The 26624-nt window shown below is 39.3% G+C and overlaps 1 protein-coding gene across 12 annotated transcripts in view; it reads right to left on the bottom strand.

The window, feature by feature from the left end:
- Positions 1–26624, bottom strand: part of PIGN (phosphatidylinositol glycan anchor biosynthesis class N) — a 249710-nt gene that overhangs the window by 150462 nt on the left and 72624 nt on the right. For all 12 annotated transcript variants that reach the window (XM_072152718.1, XM_072152720.1, XM_072152713.1 and 9 more), the window contains one exon: positions 25121–25176. In XM_072152718.1, the coding sequence (XP_072008819.1) occupies positions 25121–25176 (56 nt within the window). The remainder of the gene's footprint in view (positions 1–25120; positions 25177–26624) is intronic.

Here is a 26624-nt window from a genome sequence, read left to right as displayed (position 1 = left end):
ACACTGCAGTTGCTCTTTACATTAAATGAAATCTACCATCAAAGTCAAGCATGGATAAACCAGGGACACTTACTCATACAGCCAGTCCCCGTCACTGTAGTAATCCACCTATATTTGTAATCCATGACTTCTTTCCTTATAAAATAGACTTTTAAAATTATGCTTACAAGCCTGAGGGGCTCTAGTGGGTGTATCCGGAGCCCCAAAGTGCTGCAGCGTCATAGGCTCTTGCAGAGCAGAATAAGCAGAACATGTCTCACCCTCCCTCTGCTCTCTTCCTCCTGCCTCTGCATGTGTAATCTAACATCAGCAGAAAGTGTAGGGGGGTCTGCTCTGTTTAGTCTAGCACCCTGTGAAGCTACAGCACCAGAGACCCTCAGGCTGGCTCAGTTGCATAATTTAAAAAGTTTATTTTAAAAAGGTAGAAGGCCATGGATAACAATCATAAGAAGTTAACTACACTCACTGTGCCTGTACATGTCAGGTATTTTCAAGTGTTATATTAAACAGAACTATGCCTCCCCACAGCCATATTCTAAAGACAAGCTGGATAGGTTGTTAACTCCATGGAAGGGGGGCTAGACTGTTCACACCGCAATCTGCTCTTGGGTCTCAATCTGTTCTGGAAGACTCTGAAAAGGAGATACACAGAACTCTTAATGGAAGCAAAGTAAGTGGGTCATGTTTGGTCTGAAGAAATACTGGATATCAAGATGGGTCTGATTGCCCTTGAACTGTAATCGTATGACTTCCCATTGAGAAGATATAACCCATCCTAGGTCCTGGGTCTAATCCAGATAGGAATTTTTCTAGAACCCACTTAATGTCAGGATGTGTGTGTCTACACCTCCAATAAATGCAAGTCACCCCTTTTAGCCACTGTTCTTTCCTGCAGGATTATTGCCTTCACAAGCTCACAAAAGGCAAAAAGAATGTAAAAGTTCAGGCCATCGATTCCCATTTGTTCAGCACAAGGTAATTGACTTTCATTTAATTGCTCATACTCTTCAGACTCCCCTTGTAATCATTTGCAAAAATATTCAAAGAAAAATCAAACTGTATCCAAAATTGGAGAATACGTATATACTCGTGTACAAGCAGAGTTTTTCAGCACAAAAAATGTGCTAACCATAGTATAGACAATGTCTATTGACCCAAATATCTATTCAGCCTCTCAAAAGACCCGTTTTATGTGTGTGTCTAATAACCATGTGTAACCAAAACAGTATATTAATTTGTCATGGAATTTTAGGGGTTCAAAAATAGCTATTTATGAGGCGAGAAAATAATTAAAATTAATTAAAACAAACGGCTAATTTCTTTTTTTTATCAGTCTAAACCAACATACAAACTCTAACAATAGTTAGAAAAAAACACTTCAATCTGCTTTTCCTTGATCATAACAATCTACACTGCATCATTGAAACCCAATGTTACAAGCAACATTTGAAAGGCATCGGAATGAGTTGGTGATGAAGTGGAGATAGTGGAGCTATCTCCAGAGGCCTCTCTGCCTCAGCAGTTTGTGATTCCTATCTGTCACCAGTAAGGAGAATAGGCAATCAGTATCTTGGCAGTTCTGTTTATGCAGCACTTTTCAAACCAAAACAAAGAAAACAACTAAAAGCTGCTAACAAAACAAATGTCTCCCTGTCCTGTATGGCTCTTATGTTACAGATAAGTCCCTGGACATTCTGCTTAGGCTAATGACAAAGATGGGTAATGATGCTAAAACCTCAATCTCAGTTGGTTTCTGTAGCAGAGAAAATGGAAAAAAAAAACAGGAATCAAAGATTTTTAACACAAATTTAGCGAAAACTTCAAAAACATTATGTATTTAGTGGCATCTATATTGTTACTACTTTCAAAATAAGTAAAGATTATTCACACATATGAGTACACCTGACATTCCTAAATATGACTGAGGACTAAATATAAAGATTGAAGTCAAATTCCCAATTCATCATTGTTTAATAAACAATAAAGTCACTATCCACAATAACTATGGACTTGCTAGCCAAAAATTATAATACTATAATAATTATTTATTTATATAGCATTTATTTATATATCTTTATTTAAATAGCACCTACAGATTACACAGCGCTGCACAGAGCTTGCCAAATCAGTCCCTTTCCCTATTGGGCTCACGATGTAATCAACCTACCAGTATGTTTTGGAGTGTGGGAGGAAAGCCGAGAACCAGGAGGAAACCCACGCAAACACGAAGGGAACATACCAACTCTTTGCAGATGTTGACCTGGGTGGGACTTGAAGCCAGGACCCCAGCGCTGCAAGGCTGTAGTGCTAACCACTCAGCAAAATGCATATGATCAAGAGGAAATACCTGTACACTGCAGGACTGATCCAAGTTTATTTCTGAAGATTGAAGAACAGCAAATCTTTCCATTGAGTTTTATAAACCATAAGCACGTATGCATAGTAAAGGAACCAAGATACAATAAATAAGTTTCCATAAAACAAAAGACACTACACAGAGAATAACGGATTCCATATACTCCCAACAAACTCTCATTACCTACATTGTGAATACAATATATTAGTGTGTTTATTTTCCTTTCCACTCTCTGTACAAAATAGCATTAGTGAATAGATAAGTGAAATTTAGTTCTGGATAGAAGGCTTGGGCAAACAAGTATAGCTGACGTCAAAATAATAGCAATAATCACACAAAAACTGTTATACACAACTGTTATAACACATTAAAAAATAATGCAGATTACCGTTTTTTTAACTATGAAACAAACAATACTCTGCTACACTATTCTTTACATCAAAAGAAATAAAAAACAGACACACATTTATCTTGTGAAGTGAGTATTATGGATCTGTTTTAAGGATGTGCCAGGGCCCAGGAACTTAATATATATATAAGCTGAAACTTCAGCCTATGTGGTGAGCCTATGTCACTGGTACTTACATAGATGTTACAAAGATAATAGGCAAAGTTGTTTTATATCCCAGGAGTTATTGATTTGTGGAAAAAAAAAAACCCTTTCAAGTTGCTCTTTAATTACTTTGAGAGAGAACACAAGGCATCATGGGATATGTGGGCTAACTGGCCTCAGCCTGAGGGCATAGAATGACAGATATTAGTCTCCGCCCACTTCACATCTGGTGAGAAAGATTTGTAGTCAAACACTTTCAGAATAGAAAATGCCATAACTTTGGAAAGAAAAAAGGACACAAGTAATTCCACTGAACAATTCATATTGTGCATACAGGATGTATATTGTGACCCGCCTGGCAGCTTCCATTGCATGGAACATGTAATAAGTGGAAGAAATCATAAGTAAATCAGTTACATGAAGTGTATAGCTTGTGATGTGTGAGTACTAAGGGTTTTTTTCTGTAGAGTGCACAATGTGCAGACTGTAAGGTGGGGGAGGCGAGCAGCATGAGGTCCAGAGAGAGACAGAGAAAGTTTTGTAGAATCACAGACTGGGATGGAGGGACTCATAGGGAACAGTGGAGATCTTGTACCTCACTATTCTGTGCTGGAGACATCTGTATCCACAGTCTTGAACACATCTGGAACTGCTACATACACATACACTATCAGATGACATCCTCCTCTATGAGCAGGGAGCAGCAGCCTATCCCCTTCCAGGAATCTGAAGCATTTGTTTATACTATGGATTCTAGGGCTTATCAGCACTGGGAAAGTAAGCAGCTACTGCAGCAATGAGGTAATCTGAGGGGTATAGCAAAGAAACTACTGGATATACAGTACTTAAAGTTTGGACACACCTTCTCATTCAAAGAGTTTTTGTACTTTCATGACTATAAAAATTGTTGATTCACACTGAAGGCATCATAACTATGAATTTACACATGTGGAATTATATACATAACAAAATAGTGTGAAACTACTGAAAACATGTCTTATATTCTAGGTTCTTCAAAGTAGCCACCTTTTGCTTTGATTACTTCTTTGCACACTCTTGGCATTCTCTTGTTGATCTTCAAGAGGTATTCACCTGAAATGGTCTTTCAGTTGTCTTGAAGAAGTTACCAGAAATACTTAGCACTTGTTGGTCCTTATGTCTTCACTCTGCGGTAATGAAAGCAAAAGGTGGCTACTTTGAAGAACCTAGAATATAGGACATATTTTCAGTTGTTTCACACTATTTTGTAAAGTATATGATTCCACATGTGTTAATTAATCGTTTTGATGCCTTCAGTGTGAATCTACAATTTGTGTAGTCATGAAAATACAGAAAACTCTTTGAATAAGAAGTCGTGTCAAAACTTTTGATCCGTACAGTAGGTAGCAAAGGTAATAGAAAAAAGAAAAAAAATTATATCCCAAGAGCTATTGATTTGTGGGAAAAAACTATACAGTTACTTTTTAAGTTTGATGTTGGAAAAGCTATCTTTTCGGAAACTTAAAGGGGTATTCCCTTTTTGGCAAATTAATGTTATTGTTTGTATGATGAAAAATGATACAATTTTCCAATATAGTTTCTGTATCAATTCCTCACCGTTTTCTAGATCTCTGCTTGCTGTCTTTCTATGGAAAGCTTGTAAGTTTACTTCCAGTGGATATAATCTGTCCATGGTGATGTGATGGACATGCAATTGCAGGAGCCGTTATTATCACACAACTACTATTACTCTCAGTGATAATACCGGTTCGTGCACCTGCATGTCCATCACATCACCATGGACAGATTCTATTCACTGGAAGTAAACTTAGAAGCTTTCTATAGAAGTAAAGCAAGCAGTGATCTACAAAACCATGAGGAATTGATACAGAAAGTATATTGAAAAATTGCATTACTTTTTACTATACAAATAATATAAATTATTAAAGGGGTTTTCCCACGAAGACAAGTTAGATCCTATCCACGGGATAGGGCCCAACTTGCTGATCAGTGGGGGTCTCAGTGCTGATGTAAAGACAGCGTCCTTAAGGTAAAAATGAGCTGGGTCCTTTAGGGGTTAAGATTTCCCCTACAATTTTACCATGTTGGTAAACAAATAAAAGAAAATAAGTAACTAATGAAAAATATTCAATTTGGTTGCTGAATTCTGAAATTAGCACCTAGATGAAACATAAATCCAACACAATATGAATAGAACTTAACATAAGAAATTACCTAATATCCCCCAAAACTGTAAATGCTGTAATGGTTATATGAATGTAGAGCATATTGTAATGTGTAGCATTTTAACTACTGTGAACAGAGAAAGAAAAAAAAAAACAAAGCCAGGATGCATAATGTGACAGGATACAGCCATTGCAGCATGGGCACTGCCAATAACAGTGAGGTAATTTCCCTTTTTATATCCAAAATAAATTATTAGCAATGTTTTTTGTTAGGCACTTGGACATTTTACCACTTTATATTTTTGATCTACTCTCAGCTAACACCATTACCGTTATTAAATCTTAGGATAGATCACATGCCGTAAGAGGATTCTCAGCAGCAAGAAATGTGAGAGCCCATTGAACCAGGGTAAAGACCACTGGAGGGTAATTAAGCCGCTAATACCAATCTATGCACTTGCTGCTAACAAACAGTAATAGGTATAAAATTACTACATGGAGTCATTAAAAGGTGAGCAAATTATAAAACCATTTTACCCAAGTCACGATTAATGTACACTACATTTCACTGCAGGAGAAAGAATTGCCCTTGACATAAACCTATACTTATCCTAGAGAATCTACTGTTAACAGTAGTTTATTCAAACTACTGGATCAAATATTCCGAGCCCTTTACAGCAATGAAACTAAAATTTAAACATGTAATCCAACAACAACAAAATCTCCTTAAAGTGCCATGGTCAATCTTAAGAGATAAAAAGGGTAGATAGAAAACGTACCTCTTAAGGACACATGGCATATTATTACATGACTTTGTAGTTAAGGTATTATAAACGGAGCCTGTAAAGAACTATTGTAAACAAAAAGTTGTACATTTCCCAAAACAGCTAAATCTGTAAAAAAAAGTACCCCTTACTTGTGTATCGAATTATAAAAAATATGTCAGTATAGTGCAATACAATGTTTTTAGTGATTTCTTAAAAAAAAAAACTAAAAAAAAAACACAAAATCTATATGTGTTTTTTTTATTATGTCAGCAAAATGATAAAAAGGACATGGCATTGGAAAAAACGCCCATAAAAAATGTTGGGTTCCAATGCATTTTCTTTTTTTTTTGTAACTGAAGTTTTTTCCAAGCTTTATGGTACATGGAGTATATTGGATATTAAATGGTTGAATGATACAATTCATACAACATATAACAAACCTTCATGAGGCAATGTAATGGGTTTTTGAAATGTGGGGAGTGAAAAACGGAAACATGAAAAACAGGAAAAGTCCTAGTACGGATTATGGTTATAGTAAAAAAAACACCATCCTGTGCTTTGTTTCGTGCTTCTTCATGAGACCTTTATCTTTATTTTCACTGCAAAATGTTTGTGATGTTTTGTGTATAGTAGAATAATGAGCTTTTACAGTAAATATTCTGCTATTACAGCTTTAAGGCTTTGAATAAACCACATACTAACATATTTGTGACAGGAGAGGGGTGAAACAGCCACAGGTCACATTACATTTTTCTCAGTAAAGTAAAAAGTAAAGTACAAATTTGCTCACTAGTGGAAAAAAATAAGTAGATAAAAAATTGGATACAGGTAGTGGGGTTTTGGGGAGAAAAAAATCATCCCCGAAATGTGTGTACCGAGGCCAAATGTGGGGCACTCTGTACGGTCACCCCTAACTAATAACACACTGGTCCTAAATAGCCAATATCGAAAAAACTTTTACCCCTCAAAAAGGGGAGAAAAAAGGACCAACTAAGAGGATGCATGTAAAGCAAAGAATCTTTATTAGTAACATTTTACATTTAAAATTACAATAAAAAACATTGAGTGGTGGAATACAGAACGATACGGAGCGATCCAATCTGGACAGAATGGAATGGTATTTATTGCAATAGGACATACCTGGGTAGGAGATAAGCCAAATACATGTGAAGTGGCTACTGATAAATGGTATTTGTAATATACCCTGTGGTGATTAGCATACAAAATCGTATTTGCTCTTACCAGGCAGTGTAGGTGTTTAGAATTCCGCTGTCCAGAGAGGGCCGCGTCCCCGACGTACGTTTCGGCTCGCAATGAGCCTTCGTCTGGGGGCTGACGAAGGCTCATTGCACCTATAATATCCCTGAAACCACCTTAGGGTCCAAACGGGATTCTCGTCATGGTGCTAATCAACCTCATATAGAACCCACAAATACATATAAAGTCGCCTCTGTTTTACCTGATATATAGGCATATAGTGATATACCCCTATTTACATATATCTTAATTCGGGTTTCTCTTTGCCTTACAGATTTCAAGAATATATTGAAGCCAGTTCGGGACACCTCTCACCATCTCTTCACCACCTGTGGCATTTCCTCCATCCATGCGTACCACCACCATACCTTTTTCCTCATTAGGTCATCATATCGTATTTGTATTTCTTTGTTACTAGGTGGCCATACCGTGTGCCAAGGGAGTGGCGACTTTATATGAAACCCGTTTGGACCCTAAGGTGGTTTCAGGGATATTATAGGTGCTTTAGTGGTTGTACAACCGCAGTAATTCTGTATATGCATCTCCTCACCCACTTCTCTATATTTGCTGAGAGCATACTGCTACATGTTATTTAAGCCCTCCATTGTGCCATTGACCACCAGCATTACAATTACCTTTTTTGATGCGACCATAAAAGTTTACTGCTATAAAGCAGTGTACAGATAGTCATAGTGGGTTAGGGAACGCTCTGGATGTCCGTGTCTTATTTACACGTGACGTAGGCGGTTCCCTTGACAACCTGACATGCGCACCGCTCTCTGGCCTGTTTGCGTTCCAGCTTTGCGGTTCACACTAATCGGTGGTCGGCGCGCGCTCGGATCTATTGTCCTTGCTACAGAAACTTGTGTAAAGGATGGTGAGACACCCGTTACATTGTTTTAACCTTGTTTCCAACAAGCACACGATATACTTGTCACTTTACTTATGTGTCACACTTGATGTTTAAAAATCTGTAAATAACAATGTTTCTTTGCACTGGCACTTTATGATGGCATGTCATATTCCTCTTAATACTGTTGATTCTGTATTTTTGTATAATGAAAGTCGTTATCATGACGGGATATGCTAATTAGGGTGTGGACACCACTTGATCATGTGACTGTTTGTAGGAGTGTATATATGTGCTGTTCACTGTTATCACTTGGCTTGAAAAAGGCTCCCTGGAGCCGAAACGTTGCTGTACCTCACTGTACTTTTGAAGCATGGAATAAAAGGAACACTTTTTTTCATCACCTGACCATTGCTGTCTCGGAGTGCTGCTTACTTCTCTGGATTGTAATCCCAATTATGGCTAACCTGGACATTCATTTTGAAGGATATCTACGATCAAAAATATGATAAACCGCTTGTGAAGCTGTAACATGGACGGGCTTTGGTAACACCTCCAGCCTTTTTAGCATTTTAAAAGTTGATTGGATAACAAATATAAGATTACTATGGTCACGGTGCCTGGAGCTATTAGCAAGTAGATTTCCCTTAAAGGAAACCTACCATTTGATTTGATGCATTATAAAGCAAACATACCTTGAGACTTCTGTAGCTACACTAATGCAGGATCATAGCTTGGTTAATCCCTGTGCTGAGTGGTTTTGCTGACAAGCAGACAAGCGTTGAAGGAGCCAGAAAGGAGCGAGAAAGCTTCATTATCATAATGTTATCTCTGTTTTATCAGCAAAACCACTCAGCAGAGGCAGGGGCGTCGCTAGGCTAAAAGATCTGGGGCACGTGCCCCGGATCTTTTATCCAGTGCCCCGAATATACTGCACACCAACTACACAGAGGCACCACTGACTGAGAAAGCAGAGTACTTGCCCTGGCACTTGCACTGCTCAGGGCCATCACAGCGCTGCTCTATTCACTCTCAGTGCTTCTGCCCCACACTGTGTGAATTGGGACGCTTAGCGTGCTGGCCCCGCCCCTCTGTTTAGCCCCACCCCTCTTTTCCCTCAATGTCCTGCTCTTGGTCAGGTTTGCAGTGAGAGTGAGCTGCCTCAGTCCAAGAACAAAGAGCAGGTTAGTGAGTGCAGGATGCAGGCAGACCCCCTGCTCACAGCTCACAGCCAAGTCAGTCCAGGTCAGTGAAAGGCAGGCACATGTGTAACCTGTTGCTCAGCACTCCACTCCCTCACATCAGTGACCCGAGATGTCACAAATAGATGTATGCATAGGGGGACATTAATCAGCACTTCTATGGCAGTTTCTGTCATAAAAGCAATAAAATAACAAGTTCTTGCACACTGCAAGAAATTGTGATTATTTTGCAGTAACACCACCTTGACGCCATGTGGTGAGGCTGCCGGCAGAGTGGGCAGGTAAGGGGCATTCCTGCCTGTGCCTGCAGAAGTACACTGGGTCAGACCTGGAGATGTTTTTCCTGGTGGCGCATATACATTATAGGATTTTACATAGCTACATATCACAGGAGACTTGGTGACCTGACTACATGGCATCTCCTGCTTCAAGTAGTTCCCCATAACCGCCATGAACAGAAGATGCCATATAATGATGTAAACACACCTCGACTCGCACAGCAAGAGGGGGGGTATTGGGGTTTATTTTTTTTAATCATACATAGTGGATGAGTGGGAATTAGTAGAGGCCATATTAGGGGCCATAGGCATTAAGGGTGGGTGGCATTATTGCATGTCAGGCCACATTTAGAGATGTTATTAGATGTGTGGCACTGTAATGGTGTAATGTAAAGTATGGGGCCATTGGCTGTGTGGGAACTGTTATCTAGCAGGTCAACTATAAATTGTGGGGGCCAGAAACAGAACAGTGTACTATAAACAAACCAGAATGGGAAGTCTTGGGGTCAAAATCAGGATAGGATACTGTGTAAGGCCACAACCGGCATTATATAGGGAAGGAATGATAAAGAGCCTTTTACAGTGTGGGGAATAAAATGGGGGGATGTTACAACATGTTTTGCTAGGGAACATTATTTATGTGTTACTACTATTTTCAGGAGGCTCTCTCTGCAGCAGCAGTGCAGTATTTGGTGGGGCGGTGATGGGGATAGCAGCAGGATAACACTACCAGGGGACCTGGATGTATGAAACAATGTGAAAGTGAAGAGCATACTGCAGCAAATTTATTAAGAACAGTGCAGTCTGTACTCTGTGCAGTGTCCTGTGTAGTGTGCGGGAAGGGGCGCCAGATTAAGGATTTCTGGTGACCGTTCCTCATGAATCTGGCGCCCCCTGCACTGCCCCGACAGAGTGCACCAACTTTTTTTTGTTGCGCCTTTAACATGGGGCGCGCAGCACACTTCTGTCGGACTTTGCATGTTAAATTTGGCGCACAGTCCGACTGAGCACCGGAGCGCACCCTCCGGTGCAGAAATTTGTGTTGCGAAACAAAATGGTCACGTGTGACACAAATGTGGTGTGGACACTTTATGTGCAAGCAGTTTACACTAGAAAGAGCATGCAAAGTCCAACAGAAAACTGATGTACAGCACTTAATAAATGTGCTCTACTGTCTGTGTGGTTAACTCCACAGGGACAATGTGTGGCTGGGAGAAGAGACATGGTAGTCTTTACCTAACAGAAAAAATAAGAAACAAGAACAACTACAATCCAAAGACACGTTGGTCGACATTTATCAAAATCAGTGCAGTGTGTACTACTAGATGCAGGACCGGACACTACTGAGAATCCAGAACATAAGAATTTGGGCCTGTGCACCAGATCTTTTACTACCCTAACAACGCCCCTGAGCAGAGGGTAAACCAAGATATCATCCTGCATCAGTGTAGCTACAGCATTCTCAAGGTATGTTTAGTTCATACTGCATCCAATCAAATGGTAAGTTTCCTTTAATCAAAACAGGAAATACGGGTATTCTCTTTAAACCTTGACAGACAAGGTTTCCTAAATAAACTAATTGTGCAGTTGGGCAGTCTGACTGTTGCCTGGGTTAAAGAGCTGTATTAAGCCTTTATTTTTTTTTTCAGCATATAGAAAAGTATTCAGGGAGAGTTTGAGTCATTTATTCATGTTTATCATCATCAATCTGGTAAATTCAAATTCTATTTCCAGTTACCTGTTTTTTTGAGACAGTACATCATTGCTCTTGTCCAGCCCTACACTCATAGGGTCTATAAAAATCCCAGAAAACACTGTTGGTTATTGGGAAATGCAACCCTGTGTTGTCAAATGAAGTGCATCTAAAAAGGTAGCCAGGGGGAAATGAAGCCAGGTGGGAAATACATATAGATGTTTAGAATTGACTGCTCAGTCAGAATACAGTGATTTCTGTAGCCTAACTGTGTATTTCTGTATATTGTTACTTTAAAACCTGAAATATCAATTTTATGATCGAGGTTCCATTAGCTGACAGTATATATAGCTTATTTTGCCATATGGAGCTTAAAACAAAGATGTACTAATGGAAAATAAAGCAGAAGGAAAGCTAAAGATTCTTATCGACCAGGCAGTTTCTCGGTATAACAGAAGTATTCAGTAAAGTTTCCTTACAGGAGAGTGACTGAAGCAAGTTTTCCAGGCCCAGCTGTTGGAATGAACTCTGGGGAAGTCGCAGTTATAACTTATCTTAGCAAATGATGCACAATGTGGCCAAGCAACAGCTTAAATGTAATAGAATCAGTGAGGCATGCACTCTTAAAATTGAACTCACTGCCTGCGAGCTGAAGGATTACTTTCAAGGTCTAAACAATTTAAAGTCATTTAAAAGAACCATGACGGAACATGGTCCATTAACTATTTGGACTTCCCAGTACTTGGTGCTGCTGATAAATCACAATATTTGATTGCAATAAAATGACAGATAAATTAAATGATCTTCCTGCTTTGTAACAGTAAAATGAGCATAGCTGGTAAACAATTTATTTACCATGCAATGTACTGGGAAGCTATAAATAATTCCTTATGCAGTGAAATTGATGGGAAATTACAGCTGCGCCATTTTCTTATAGGCTATGTTTTAACAGTTTTCTCTGTGCAGTCCATATGACACATCCCCTTTATTCTTTGGATCAGTACGATCATAAAGATCCAAAACTTGGATATATTTTATTATGTTTTAAGGCACTAAAAAAAAAAGATTAAAATCTTTGGTACAAAAAAAAATCTTATGCTCATAACTTTTTATCATACTTTAAAGTGTAGAGTTGTGTAAGGAGTCATTTTTGGCGGGTCAAGCTGACACTTTCACAGGTACAACATTTAGATCACTTTCTACTCAATTCTTTGTGTGACAAAATTAGCAAAAAAGTCTGACATTATTTTTTTCCATTACAGAGTATACTGCATGGAATAGGTTTTCAATTTTTATAGACCAGGCATTGTTGGACTTCAACATGGAATATTACAGCTCTCACCATAAAGGTGGTAAAGGGGTTATTAGAGAAAGAAAGTACAATATCTTTGCATTTTATGCATATGGGTATGGGTAGCTGGGTGTATCCCTATACTATTCTGTATATAGCCCTATATTCTGTATACTGTTTTGGGCTGTTAACCCCTTACTGGACCATGACATGGGGGGAATGCCATGGTGAACTTGTATTTCAGCCATCAGGACATTCCCCAATGTCATGAAGATCACACTGGCTCAGAAACAGAGGGATCCGTGCAGGAGGTCAGCTATATGTGATAGGCGAGCCTCTGCACTAACAGCCGGGAACAAGATAGTTGTGATTCAGTCCGGTTAACCCTTTAGGCACCATCTTCAAACATGACTGAGGAGGGTCACCCACCTCTCCACCTGCTGGGTATGAAGGTACCAATGAAGTACGCCAGTGCTGCCTTGCTTGACAGCCTGCTGGGTCCTGCCAGGGGCATGACTAAGAAGTGCTAGTGTCAACACAGAAAAAAATGATTGCACATGGTTGCACATGCAACCAGACAAAAAACACCATAAAAAGTGGTCAAAAAGTCACATTTACCCCTGCATGATACCAATAATACTACAACTGGTCTTGCAAAAAATAGGCCCTAAAACAACTCAAATCAACAAAATAATTAAAAAAAAAAGTTACACCACTTAGTAGACAACAATGCAAAAAAAAAGGGATTTTTCTCTCCAAGTTTTTATTCTGCAGAACAAGTCAAACATAATAAAGCTATGTAAAAGGGGTATCACCGTAACTGTACTGAACTGTAGAACATAAGTAACATGTTAACTATGCTATTTGGTGTGGATAACACAAAAAAAGTAAAAAAAAAAAAAAAAAAAACAACAAAAAACAATTACAGAACAGATTTCTTTTTTTGTATCCTCCCCCAAAAAAAGCTAATAAAAAAAGTTAAACCATGGGTATTGCACCCCAAATATAGTGTTACTACATTTCTTGAGGGGTCTAGTTTTTAAAATGGGTCTACTCTTTGGAGGTTTTTACTGCCCTACCATCTTAAGGGCTCAGCAAATCGGACATAGCACCTGAAATCTGTTCCAGCTAAATCCGCTAATAGACACTCCTCCTCTTCCGAGCCGCACTGTGCACCCATACAGCAGTTTGTTATCACATGTGGGATATCTATATATTTTTTCCTAAGTTGAATTTGTACTGTATGTAAGTTGGTACTGTATATTCTTTAATTATAGCCCCAAATTTCTTTTGGTTTCTGTGATAATTGGATTTCAAAAATATTGGATTGTCATCAGAACCAAGATTAACAATAAAGCTTAATTACAGACACCTTTGAGAACTGTTATAGCTGATCATTGTAGTCTAGGGCTAAAGTACAGTAAATTACCAACATCCAGAGGTCAGTTTGTAACCAAGGGTCGTCTGTAAGTTGGATAATTAAATAGGGGACCACCTGTACTATAAATTCGTTCACATACAATTATTGCATGTAATAATAACAAAGCATATTGTAAGAATTTTATCAGTAGATTAGCAATGTAAAATATCGAATTCGAAGTCATCGAATTGTGTAAATTGCTTGGCTATGTCGCAGTCTCTGTCAGGGAGAAGCCATAAGATGTGACCAGCGTTTTTTTTTTCCTTTGGCGAACAAGCCATATTTTTTTGCTAGTTGCTTACGTCCTCATCGATTTCTATTGGCCCACTCAAACAGCTGTGGTTTCCTCAGCTCACATTCTCCTGAGGGTAAACTCAGAGCAGGTCCTATTCTTGGCTGTTTTGTGGATTGACCAGTTCCATAGAAGTCTAAAGGAGCCAAAAAAAAGAACTTGTTCGGCACATGGTTCCACTACATTCGTAGCCTGAATTTTTGGTGGGTTGCTGGGTAACGATGATATGCCTTCATTAGCCAGTCATTTTTTCTTTTGAATCACAAAACCTGCCAACACAAACACCTAGTTTTCTTTTCTTTTATTAAATGTGCGTGTGAATGAAGCCAAAGTTGTGTGTGTTTGTGCATGTGGATGTGCCAAGGTTGTTTGTGTGCACATGTGAATCTTATAGTTGGAAAAAACCCACTTAATTTTGACTCATGCAATTCATAACGCAATTCATGCAGTTTGGCGGCGACAACGCTGGATGAATGTGCTGGTGCGTTATAGTGTTGAAACAGCACCTTCTTCTTTCCCGGAAAATGCGGCCTTATCTCCTTCAATTATTTGTCAAAGCGGTCCAATAACTCATTGTAGTATTGTCCAGTGATCGTTCTTCCCTTTTCTAAAAAATCCATGAGGATTTCACCACTGTTTTGATTGTTGCTTAGTTTGTGGTGTATAATGATGAATCCAGGTTTCATCAACAGTGACAACTCCTTCGGATCTTGCTTAAATTGCTCCAAACACTGCTTCGAAGTTAAAAGCCGCATCCGCTTGTTGTCCACCTGTTCAGCGGTTTTAGATTTATTATTGCACAGAGTCCGGTCCGGTTTCTTTAAATGGAACAAGGTCATGTAAAACCCTTTCACCTTTTCCTGTAACAATACTTCTGCTAAGACCTTTCTTTTTAGTAGACTTATTATCTCTCTTTCCATGGCCTACTGAAAAAGAAGGTTTGAGAGAATCGTAATCTTAAACTGAGGTGGAGGGAAGAATAGAAAAATTAGATCTTAACCTTCCCAAATGATGATTTAATTCCCCCTGAAATATGCTCCCAAACTGGATAGAATTGGGAAAGCTGTTGGGAGGGTTTTGTGGAGTTTTCAGAGGGCTGGTTGAACATGAAACCTCTAGACTTCTAGGTACTTCTCCAAACGCGTTCTTTATTTCCTCTAGTTTTCTGTGTTCTGTGAGGTCTGCGGGGTGTAGAAAAGAATCTTTTCTAACCACACAGCTCTCCTATAACATCAGCTACATCAGCTACAAATTGGTCTCTGGGAATTCTTATTTAAAATTTTCTGTAATTGGGTCACTTTACATAATCCTTTCCCTGCCAGGCATTTCTGGAATTTCTGTTGTGTGGTTGGCCAACCTCAAGGAACCATATCATTTCAAATTAACCCCCAGAACTAAATATATTTTCATAAACTGCCATCAGAAAGACTTGCTGCTATCCCTACATTGTCCCTCTACATGCCTGTTTACTGAGGTCCAGCGAATCATTATCATATTCATCAGTCCAGCTTTGTCATGAGTATGAGGCACAGCCACACACCCCCAGTGCTTGACGGACAGCCTGTAAAATGATGCGACACCCCTGGTGCTGGCTCCTCTCTATATTTCCTGGTTCTGCAGCCTGTGTGTATATGAGATACTTCTATAAACATGACTGACAGCATGTATAACGACGTAGGTGAATAATAAGATTTTACACAGCGCAATAGTGACAACAAATGGACAATGAAAATAAATAGAATAAATAAATCAATATCTGGTCACGTCTCCTTGTGTCAAAAAGATGTTTGGATAGTGTCAAACTGGGTCACTATTGTCCATTCCGGGGTTCACCGTCAGGGATAATAGTTTTTATATTTTGACAGATGGCAACTTTTGGGACACAGCAATACCTTGTGTATTTTTATATCAGTTCTAGGGAAAGTACTGTGATTTTTTAAAATTTTTATTTAGCGTACTTCCCCACTTGAGGTGAAAATCAAAGCAGGTGATATGCACAACTGCAAATCACACAAATTTCCAGCACAGTAGGTGTTAAATTTTGAGCAGTCTCCAAACTCTCAACTCCAAAAGGGGTTAATAAAGCATTACAATGTGATAGCACATTGTAATGAATAGGCTAACATGAAGCAGCCTCGGGTCTTCGGAAGACACAAGGCTGTCATGGCAACTTCTCCGGCACCGACCAGCGGGAAAACACCCGCGATCTGTGCTGGCACCAATTGTGGGTGCAATATGCAGCAAAGACTTACCAGCAATGGAGAGGGCTCAGCCTGTGCACCCGCACCCGGCATGTGACATACTATTACGTCACATGTCGGTAAGGGGTTAAGTCAACTTACGTCTGTGTTGTGATATGTCACTTTCACCCACATTTAGATTTTTTTTCCTGCTTCTTAGTACATGGCATGGGATATTAAATACCATCACTAGGAAGTACAATTTTTTACATGCACTCATACAGCTCCTTATTAAAAAAAAAAAAAATTAAAATTTTCGGAAATTTTCAAAAGAGGGGATCAAAAATTAAAAAGGGCAGAGGTGGGAAGGGGTTAATAACAAGTTATATCAACAATAAACATTTAACCCGTTCACGACCATTGACGTAATAGCACGTCACGGGTCGGCCGCGAGTGCATGGAGAGGGCTCACGCGCTGAGCCCTCTCCATGGCCGGTAAGTCTTTGCTGCATATTGCAGCAAAGGCTTACCGGTAAAAACCGCGATCGGTGCCAGCATATTCCTGCTGATCGCCACCGGCAAAGCTGCCGGTGGCTTCAAAAAGATCAAATCACTCCCCTTTCCCTAGAACTGATATAAATATAAATAAACAGTAAAAATCATAAACACATTAGGTATCGCCGCGCCCCAAAATGCCCGATCTATCAAAATATGATAACGTTTTTTCACTGCGTTTAATCCCGTAACGGAAAATCGCGCCCAAAATCGAAAATGCCACTTTTTTGTCATTTTAAAAAAAATGTAAAATTCTATAAAAAGTGATCACAAGGTTGTACAGTCCTAAAATTGATAACATTGTAAACGTCATCAAAATCTGCAAAAAATGATACCACCCACAGCTCTGTACACCAAAGTATAACAAAGTTTTTAGCGCCAGAAGATGGCAAAATCCCCCAAAAAAAATTTGTACAGGAGGTTTTGATTTTTTTAAAATGTATGAAATGAATGTTATCCCCGTAATCGTACCGACCCAAAGAATAAAGTAGACCTGTCATTTGGGGTGCACAGTGAAATCGGTAAGATCTAAGCCCAATTTCACTGCATTTGGAATTTTTTTCCCGCTTCCCAGTACACTGCATGGAATCATAAATACCATCTCTATGAAGTGTAATTTGTTACGCAGAAAACAAGTTGTCACACAGCTCTGGACATGGAAAAATAAAAAAGTTATGGATTTTTGATCATGGGGAGTGAAAAATGAAAATGAAAAAACAAAAAAGGGCCAGGTCCTGAAAGGGTTAAAATAATAGAGGGCCGAACACTCAACCTTGTGGTACAGAACTTATAACTAAACATTTTGAATAGGAATCGTGGACTTCAACTCTTTTATTAATGCAATTCTAATAAGGTGAAGTCTCAGTCAGGCGTGTCATTAAAAAATAAAAGTTAAATTGTTATGATATGTAAAGCGGTTCCAAAGATTTAATAATTTAAAGTTGAACAGAACTGCAAAAAAGCACAAAGGCGGCTCCCCCAAGTCGGCGTGGCTCTTCTGTCTTCTATGCGATGCTCCGGTCCCTGCGGCTCCTCTTCTGTCTGCTGTAACAGCCGGCTATGCGCTCTGCCAGCAGGCGCATACTATGACATCATCAGAGGCCGCATCACAGTGTGCGATGGCCGGCAGAGCGCACAGCAGACAGAAGAAAAGCTGCGACGAGCATCGGAGAACCGTGCCGAGCATCGGGACCACCCGAAGGTGAGAATGTAAGTTTATTTTTTTTAGTTAGGGCAAACTGGGGGATGTGTGTGTGTATTAAAGGGGGCCGGCTGGCTTTGATACTCCACAGGGGGCCGGCTGGCTTTGATACTCCACAGGGGGCCGGCTGGCTTTGATACTCCACAGGGGGCCGGCTGGCTTTGATACTCCACAGGGGGCCGGCTGGCTTTGATACTCCACAGGGGGCCGGCTGGCTTTGATACTCCACAGGGGGCCGGCTGGCTTTGATACTCCACAGGGGGCCGGCTGGCTTTGGTTGTAAAATTAGGGGCCTCGGCTTATACTTGGGTTGGCTTATACTCGAGTGTATACGGTAGCCCAAATGCTGTGACATTAATGGAAGAATGATTAAATTAACATTTTGACATGTAACAAAGGAAACATTGAAAAAAAGAAATATGGATTTGTAGTATTCTCATTTGAGAAATCGTCATCATAAAAGACCTCTCTTAAAAGTTTTCCCACTATTAAAGATGAAAAAATACAATACATAGAAATTGCCTTATGAATAATAATTGTTCTTTAGAATGATAAATTGGTTATTATATTAATACAACACAAAAAGTGCAATGCATCATATGAGCCCTACTCATGTTGGTTCTATCTTAAAAAGCATAAATGCATATTTATAAATATCTACCTTTAATATCACCAAGAAATGCACTATAAATATAGCGAATATAGGTCAGCTGTCCGCTTTTGTCAAGCCGTTAAAAATTCTATTTGGACATATAGTGGTTATATAGCTTTCTTTGAAAGGTGAGTGACAACCAATATAAAATATGTTACAGCTCCCAGAAGTATTGCCACACAACTGTCTGTCTTTCAATTCAATGCAAACTAGACAGAATTTAACCCCTTGACGATGAAACCACTTGCTGACCAGGCTGCCTTTTAAGAACCTGACATGTGTCACTATAAGTGGTTATAGCTTTGGAACGCCAAATCCAGGTGACTTTGATACCTTTTTTTTGTAGAACTTACTTCAAGTTAGTTGAAAAACTCAGCTTTCAAGTGTCTTTGAAAAGCCTAAATAATAGCAAAATCCCATAATAGAAATTATGCCCCTCAACATATGTTAAACAACTAGTACAAAGTTTGCTAAAACTACAGATGTTTCAAAGAGGTTAAAACAAAATGGAGGTGCGATATAGAAATGGAAATTTTATTTGTGTATTTCACCATGTGTTCACACATTATTCCCCCCCCCCCTTCCAGGAGAGGGTTGCAATTTATGTGTCTGACACCCATAGTTGAATATAGCTCCCTCTCTCCCACTGCTCTGCCCCTGTGTCTTTATGGAGTGTGACACTTTGGACCCCTAAAGGGTTTGCAAGGTCAATTAATTATTGTTTTCATAGAAACTCTGCTGAATACATGGGTTTCGAGAAGCGCAGGCAGTGAGTTAGAGCTCTCCAAACAATCTCCGGTATGGCACAACACTCGAATACATCTCTGAACTGCTGATAGTCCTCTTTCACTAGCCTCATGAAACAAAGCCTTATCAGTACAGTAGACTGACACCAACTTCTTGTTTGATATAAGCTCAGTCCGTAAGGGGATTTTATTTATTAATGAAAGTTAAATTTATATATTTTAATTGCCTTAAGGGCACACTAGACAAAACAGTATACACAATATAGAGAGAGTGTAAGCTGTATACTTATATCTATATCAGTTATAGAAAAAGGGGGCAATTTGAATTTATATATTTTTTTTACTTTTTTATTTTTATTTCTTTACTATCAGAACCCCTAGGGTACTTTAACCTTATATTATCAGTTTGAGCCTACCATATACTGCCATATTACAGAATGGCAATATATGAGGATATTTACTGACCATTTATTACACCTATGCACCACTGGCTTTTTACCACCATCGGCAAACATTGAAGGGTTTTACCAGTGAGTGCTTGCTGCAAACACCCAACTTGTATGGAGAGGGCTCAGCATGTGAGCACTCTCTATACATCCGCAGCAGACGTGTGCATACAATACAAATTTTCTTTCATTCTCTATCATCATAAAAATGTTTTTAGCTTTTTTTTAAGCTTTTTTTCAGATATGAAGTTGAAAAAGCATACATCTGATACATGCTCAGTCAGTTACAATCAGATCCTGCTTCAGACATGGCGGCATCGAGCAGCCCGGGGGTTGCAAGGGGTAGGATTAGATACTGAAGGAAAGATGCCAGAATCCCATTAGAGGTTGCAGTATGTTAGGGGTTGACACTCATGAACTTTGTTATCTCTGGTTGTTGGTGTTATACTGTACTGTAACTGTGTTATGATGCAAATCACACAATGCCATATTATTACATCAAATGTCAGAAAGCTGGACGGCAGGTACCGTACTTTCACGGTTGTATAGATGAGAGTTAAAATTTATCCACTGCACACAGCATTTTAAGCCCTAGCGTAACCATACGGAGGGCTAGGACATAATCTACTGTATGCACATGGCTTATATGGACTGATTAACTGAATCGAAGATACAGAGGAAACACAGGGCGCAAGCGATGCTCACCTTGAGGCTATCTTGTAGCCCAACGTGTAATTTATGTTGTGATGAAGAGCTGCTTGTGGTGGAGTATGGCCATGAGGATCAGGCGTCCTTCGGTTTCATCCTGCGGCTAGAAGCATATCATAGTGGCAAGTCAAGGAATTTCATATCAGTAGCTCATCTTCATATGGTTCTCGTGTATTTTAGTAGATAAAATATAACATGAACTACGCATTTTGGTGCTGGACCAGCACCTTCATCAGGTTCAGAATTATATAAAACGATACATGATGTATCAACCGTCAGTTTATATGCAGTCATCATGGACAGTATCATAACGGAAGATCTACCTATTCAGTCCCCTATTATGTGTCCACCCAGTCCAATTCTCAAATCACCAACCAGCACAACATCTAATGTCTTTTTTTTTTTTAGAAATGGGCTCTACACAAACATTGTAGTTCGAGAAGCGGACAAAGGGGGCGGTATTGTCATCCAAGATCGAGAGACCTACTTAAAAGAAGCCTATAACATGCTTTCGGACACTAATTATTACAACACTCTAAAGAAAAGCCCAACTCAAGAATACCTTGCCTCCTATAAAACCTCAAACCAGCATGGGAAGAAGGCTTCCTTAATGTGAACAACCCAGTCCTCTCCACCATCTCCTGAAAATTCACAAAGATGAGAGGAATCCTCCAGGCCGACCTATAATTTCGCGTATAGGTTTCCCTGACCAGCCATCTATCACACTACGTGGACCTCTTTCTCCAGGATATAGTAAAAACTTTACCATCATACCTCAGAGACTCCAGTTCCCACATCATGGAACTACAAGAATTGAAATTGGAACCGGACTTTCACTTCCTCACTCTGGATATTTCAGCCCTGTATTGACTGGTATCTACACAAATCAAACCAGCATGGATTAAATTCATCACATAAAGCATGCAGTTTGTCCTAGTACATAATGTCTTCAAATTTCAGGGCCAAATTTTCAAACAATTTTGTGGTACAGCAATGGGGACCAAGTTATGCCAACTTATTTATGGGGAGGTTTGAAGCCCAAAACATTCAATCTTCCCCCCTCTGGTCAAAAATCATACTATATAGAAGATTCATTGATGACCTGTTTCTCATCTGGAACGGGAGCAAAACAGAGGCTGAAATGTTTGTGGACCACGTGAATGACAACCCCTGGGGGTTGAAATTCACCTCAACATTTGACTCCAATAAAATTATCTTCTTAGATTTGGAAAAGAATAAAGACAACCAACATCAAATCAAAACCAGGACAAAAAAAAGTTGATGGGAACAGCTATCTGAACTACAAGAGCGCCCATTACAACAAATGGCTAAAGAACATACCCTTTAGCCAGTTTAGTAGGATAAAGAGAAACTGTACCACTCTGAGTATAAAATCTCACTCATCTACAAAAGGCATATACCAGAAATCTGTATACAACGTAAAAAGAGTGCCTACTCTCAAAAAAAACCCACTACTCAAAATCCAATATCCATCCAATCTAACTTCATAACATATTCAATACGGGCAATAAGGCCATCAGAAATTTACTCCAAAAAAATTGGAAAATCCTGAAGAACGATCCTCATTTGGAAAAGACTCTTCCAAATGTACCTTCAATCACATTCAGGAAAGCCAGAACTATAAAAAGGATTATTGCACCCAGTAAACTCAGGTGTATAAAAAAAAACCTCAACGTACTCAGGGAAAAATACCATCAAAAGGGGGAATTTAAATGTCATCATAAGAAATGCTTATGCTGTCTATCCATCACAGACAAAAAAAAAACCTAAAGAGAAATTCTCTATCAAACAAAGAATGACCTGCAATTCAAACTTTATAACTGTAATTGCGGTTTCCAATATGTGGGCCGCACCAAGCAATCTCTACGAATGCAACTAAACAAGCACAGATGCAAGACAAAGTCCGTTTTTTTACTCCAAAGTCTGTCGAGACATCTTACCACAGTACACAATAAAGACTTCAATTGCATTTCAATAACTCCGATTGAAAAGATCCCAGATGATACTCCTGACCGAATAACAGCACTAAACAAAAAATAATCCTATTGGATCTTTAGACTGCATACACTAGCCCCTGAAGGACTGACTGAAGCCATCGAGACATTCGAAAATTGAACAGCATAGCAAGTATTGTTTAGACCTCAAATATTAATAGAGAACCAATTTACCTTTTAAAATATAAATGACCATGTTAGTTTAACCTATGACAACCCTTGCCATTGGACCTTTTCGCGTCCCGGACTGAAACAGAGAAGAACCTTAGATCTTACCCCAACCTCCGTAGTGGCTAGTCACCATGAAATTAACGACGCTCACACGATCAGGATCGCAACTCTTCTTGACACCTTTCGATGATGAAGCCTTCGGTTATAAAGCAACCCAGAACGCTCACACACATGACGAGATACCACTTGACCCCTCTCAGCTTCCGTACTGGCCGAAATGAAACTTGCAGTTACTATGCAACCAGGAATGCTTCCTGTCATGGTGATCATGACATCAGAGACACATGGACATAGGACCATTGTACTTCGCCGACATTTCTGAAGCTTCTTTAATATTAATTCATATACTGCCCAACTTATAAGATAATAAAAACCGCAACCACGATCCTAATACCTATAAATCCCCAAGAATATTAATACATGTCAGAATTTTTTTTTCTTTTTCCTTTATTCTCTACCCCCCCCCCCCAAAAAAAACATGTGTAGCTGTCACTTTTTAATCCAATTTAAACACGCAATGCTGTATTAATTTAGATACCTACGCTCTCGATACCTCTAGGAATAGTGCTAATGGACAGGTATATCCTCCCAGCATTTTATTTTCACTACTCTGACGCACTTCCCATATTAAGAAAGAGGCTTTTGTATTCTTATATAATGTTCACTATGTATCATTTTATATTATTCTGAACCTGACGAAGGCGTTGGTCCAGCGTCGAAACGCGTGGTTCATGTTATATTTTATCTACTAAAATAAAAACACGAGAACCATATGAAGATCCGCTACGGATGTGGAATTCTTTGACTTGCCACTATGATATACTGTATGCACATACAATGGGATACATTGTCCTGTTCCTCCACACCTCCCTGAAAGCTAGAGGAAAGAACATTGGCAGCAGTCTCCTATTGATGAGAGTGAGCAAAGAGCAGTAGTCCCTTCCTACAACAGTTTGTAACAGTATTCTACTCGTCTTCGTCCTCAACCCATTTATAGAGATAATCAGCGCAGAGCAGGAAGATAACGAACAGACTGCTACTGTAATGAACTAAACTGAGGAGAATATCAAAGAAGTAGCTGCTTATTAGTGATGACTGTATTAGGCAAACTTGTCCAACAAGACAAAATTTACTTTGCAAAATATTATTACTGAGAGAATTATCTGGTTATAGTCACTTTAACTTATCTCCTCACAAAGTTGCATAGTTAAAAGGTTAAAACCAAAGAGATCACTTAGATAACTCTATTAGTAGTGGCCAAAAGTCAAGCCAGAAAGTTCACCCAAAAATAAAGAAAAAAAGCTAAGTATGGACACTGCACTAATATAAGAAAGAAAATGGCCTTGTACATCAAAACCAGAACTTCTTTCCAAATACAATTCATAATATGGGGAGCATTATAGTTTGGGGTTCTGGATGCCTTATGAGCATTGAAGGGATTATCAAAATAAGGGTGGATAAAAATATTTTATAGGAAAATGTTGAAGACTTAAAGAGAACCAGTCAGGAAATTAACCCCCTAAACTAAATATATTTTCATAAACTGCCATTAGAAAGCATTGCCTCTATCCCTTCATTGTCCCTCTTCATGCCTGTAAACTTAAGCAATGAGGTCCTAAAGCTGTATGCAAATGACCTGTGAAATGTCCAATGAATCATTTTCATATTCAAGCTGTCCAGCTTATTCATGAGTAAGAGGCACAGCTACACCCCCCAGTGCTTGATCGACAGCCTGTATGATTATGTGACACTCCTGGTGCTGACTCCTCTATGTGCTTCCTGGTTCTGGCTGCACCATCCCCTGCCCCCTGTGTGTATGAGATACTCCTATACACATAACTGACAGTCTGTATAATTATGTAAGATACCTGGTGTCTCACACACCTGGTGCTCCTCTATGTACTTCCTGGTGATGGCGGTCATGCTCCCTGCAGCCTGTGTGTATGAGATACTCCTATACACATGAATGACAGCCTGTATAATGGTGTAATGGCTCCTCCATGTGCTTCCTGGTGCTGGCACCCCCTGCAGTCTGTGTGTGTATGAGATACTCCTATACACATAAAAGACAGCCTGTATAATGATGTGAGGTATAATGGTTTATAATGAAGCATTGTTTGAAGATGCTGTACTCAGCCCTTTTATATCTGATTTAATGCACAACAACACTGTAAGCACTTGTTTTTCTTTTGTTTTGTCCATAGATCAAAGATCTGACAAAAATTTCTACCAAGAAAAGAGGATAAAAAAAACTTTACTTACTCAAAAGGAGAAAATAAGAATGACAATGTGGTTTCCTTCTTCTGTGACATTTTGACCTGAAAAAAAGGATAAAATGCTTTTAAAAATTAAAGTATTCATAAAAACTAGTTCAGTATAAAATATAATGGAGTAGCAGTTATTTTTATGAAGAAGTGGTCCATAACAGCATCCTCAACATAGGGGGACTTAAAGTACCCCTGTAAGAAGGGACTAGTGCAGTGGATCTTAACCTTTCTAATGCGGTGACCCTGCAAAACAGTTCCTCATGTTGTGGTGACCCCAAACCATGTACAGGCGGTCCCCTACTTAAGGACACCCGACTTACAGACAACCCATAGTTACAGACAGACCCCTCTGACTTCTGGTGAAGCTTTCTGAATGCTTTACTATAGTCCCAGATTGAAATAATCAGCTGTAAAGTGTCTGTAATGAAGCTATATTGATAATTCATGGTCCCATTGCAGCAAAAATTGTTTAAACTCCAATTGTCACTGGGGCAAAAATTTTTTTTGTCTGGATCTACAATGATAAAATATACAGTTTCGACTTACATACAAATTCAACTTAAGAACAAACCTCCAGACCCTATCTTGTACGTAACCCGGGGACTGCCTGTACAAGAATATAACTTCTTTGATACTGCCTGAAGGAAGTCCAAACAGCACACTGTAGATAAATAAAGATGGGTGCACGCTCACCAGGGCCAGACCTCAGGTCCTCCAATTGTACAGAATAAGGCTACATTCACACGACCGTATGATTTCTCCAGTCCCGTATTTACGGGCCGTATGAGCCCGTATATACGTGACGTTTTTCATCCGTATGCAGCACGTATTTAACCCGTATTTTATACGTGCCCATAGACTTCTAGGGCATACAGAACTGAAATACGGGAGAAAATAGGACATGCTCTATATTTTTATACGGCCAGTATACGGTACGGTACACTCCAGTGTCAAAAACGGCAATATAAATGGTTGGACGCATTGTCCATTGAAATGAATGTGGCCGTATGTAACCTGTAAAAAAACGGTACGTATACGGCCATTTTCATACGTCCGTGTGAATGTAGCCCAAGCAGTACTCCAAAGAGCCCAAATATGGTCCTTTTATTCCATATGTACAGGATACAGCGATGTTTCGGCTCAAAGTGAGCCTTTTTCAAAAAGGCTGCGCCGACATGTCCTATCTTTCTCCCGGCTACGGAACGGTACGGCATGGTGAGCCCATTCCCATCTATGGGGGACTAATATACAGTGTATATACGTCGGCCATATATACGTCCCCCATACGGCCACGTGAATACAGCCCAATGATTAGGTTTTTTCCTTTCATTAAAGTTTGATCAAAATAATTATAATAAGAAATATTCATAATAAACCTGCATTATTTGTTAGGTTTAAAGGGAACAGGATGCCAAAATTAACCTAATAAACTAAAACCAATATGTTGTGAAGGATATTTCTTCTTCCATGGTCCAGTGTGGTGGCATCATACTAAAAAA

The sequence above is a fragment of the Engystomops pustulosus genome, chromosome 5 (genome assembly GCF_040894005.1).
Source record: "Engystomops pustulosus chromosome 5, aEngPut4.maternal, whole genome shotgun sequence".
Classification (NCBI taxonomy): Eukaryota; Metazoa; Chordata; class Amphibia; order Anura; family Leptodactylidae; genus Engystomops; species Engystomops pustulosus.
The sequence above is the reverse complement of the archived record's forward strand: the minus strand, read 5'-3'. Positions and strand labels throughout refer to the sequence as shown.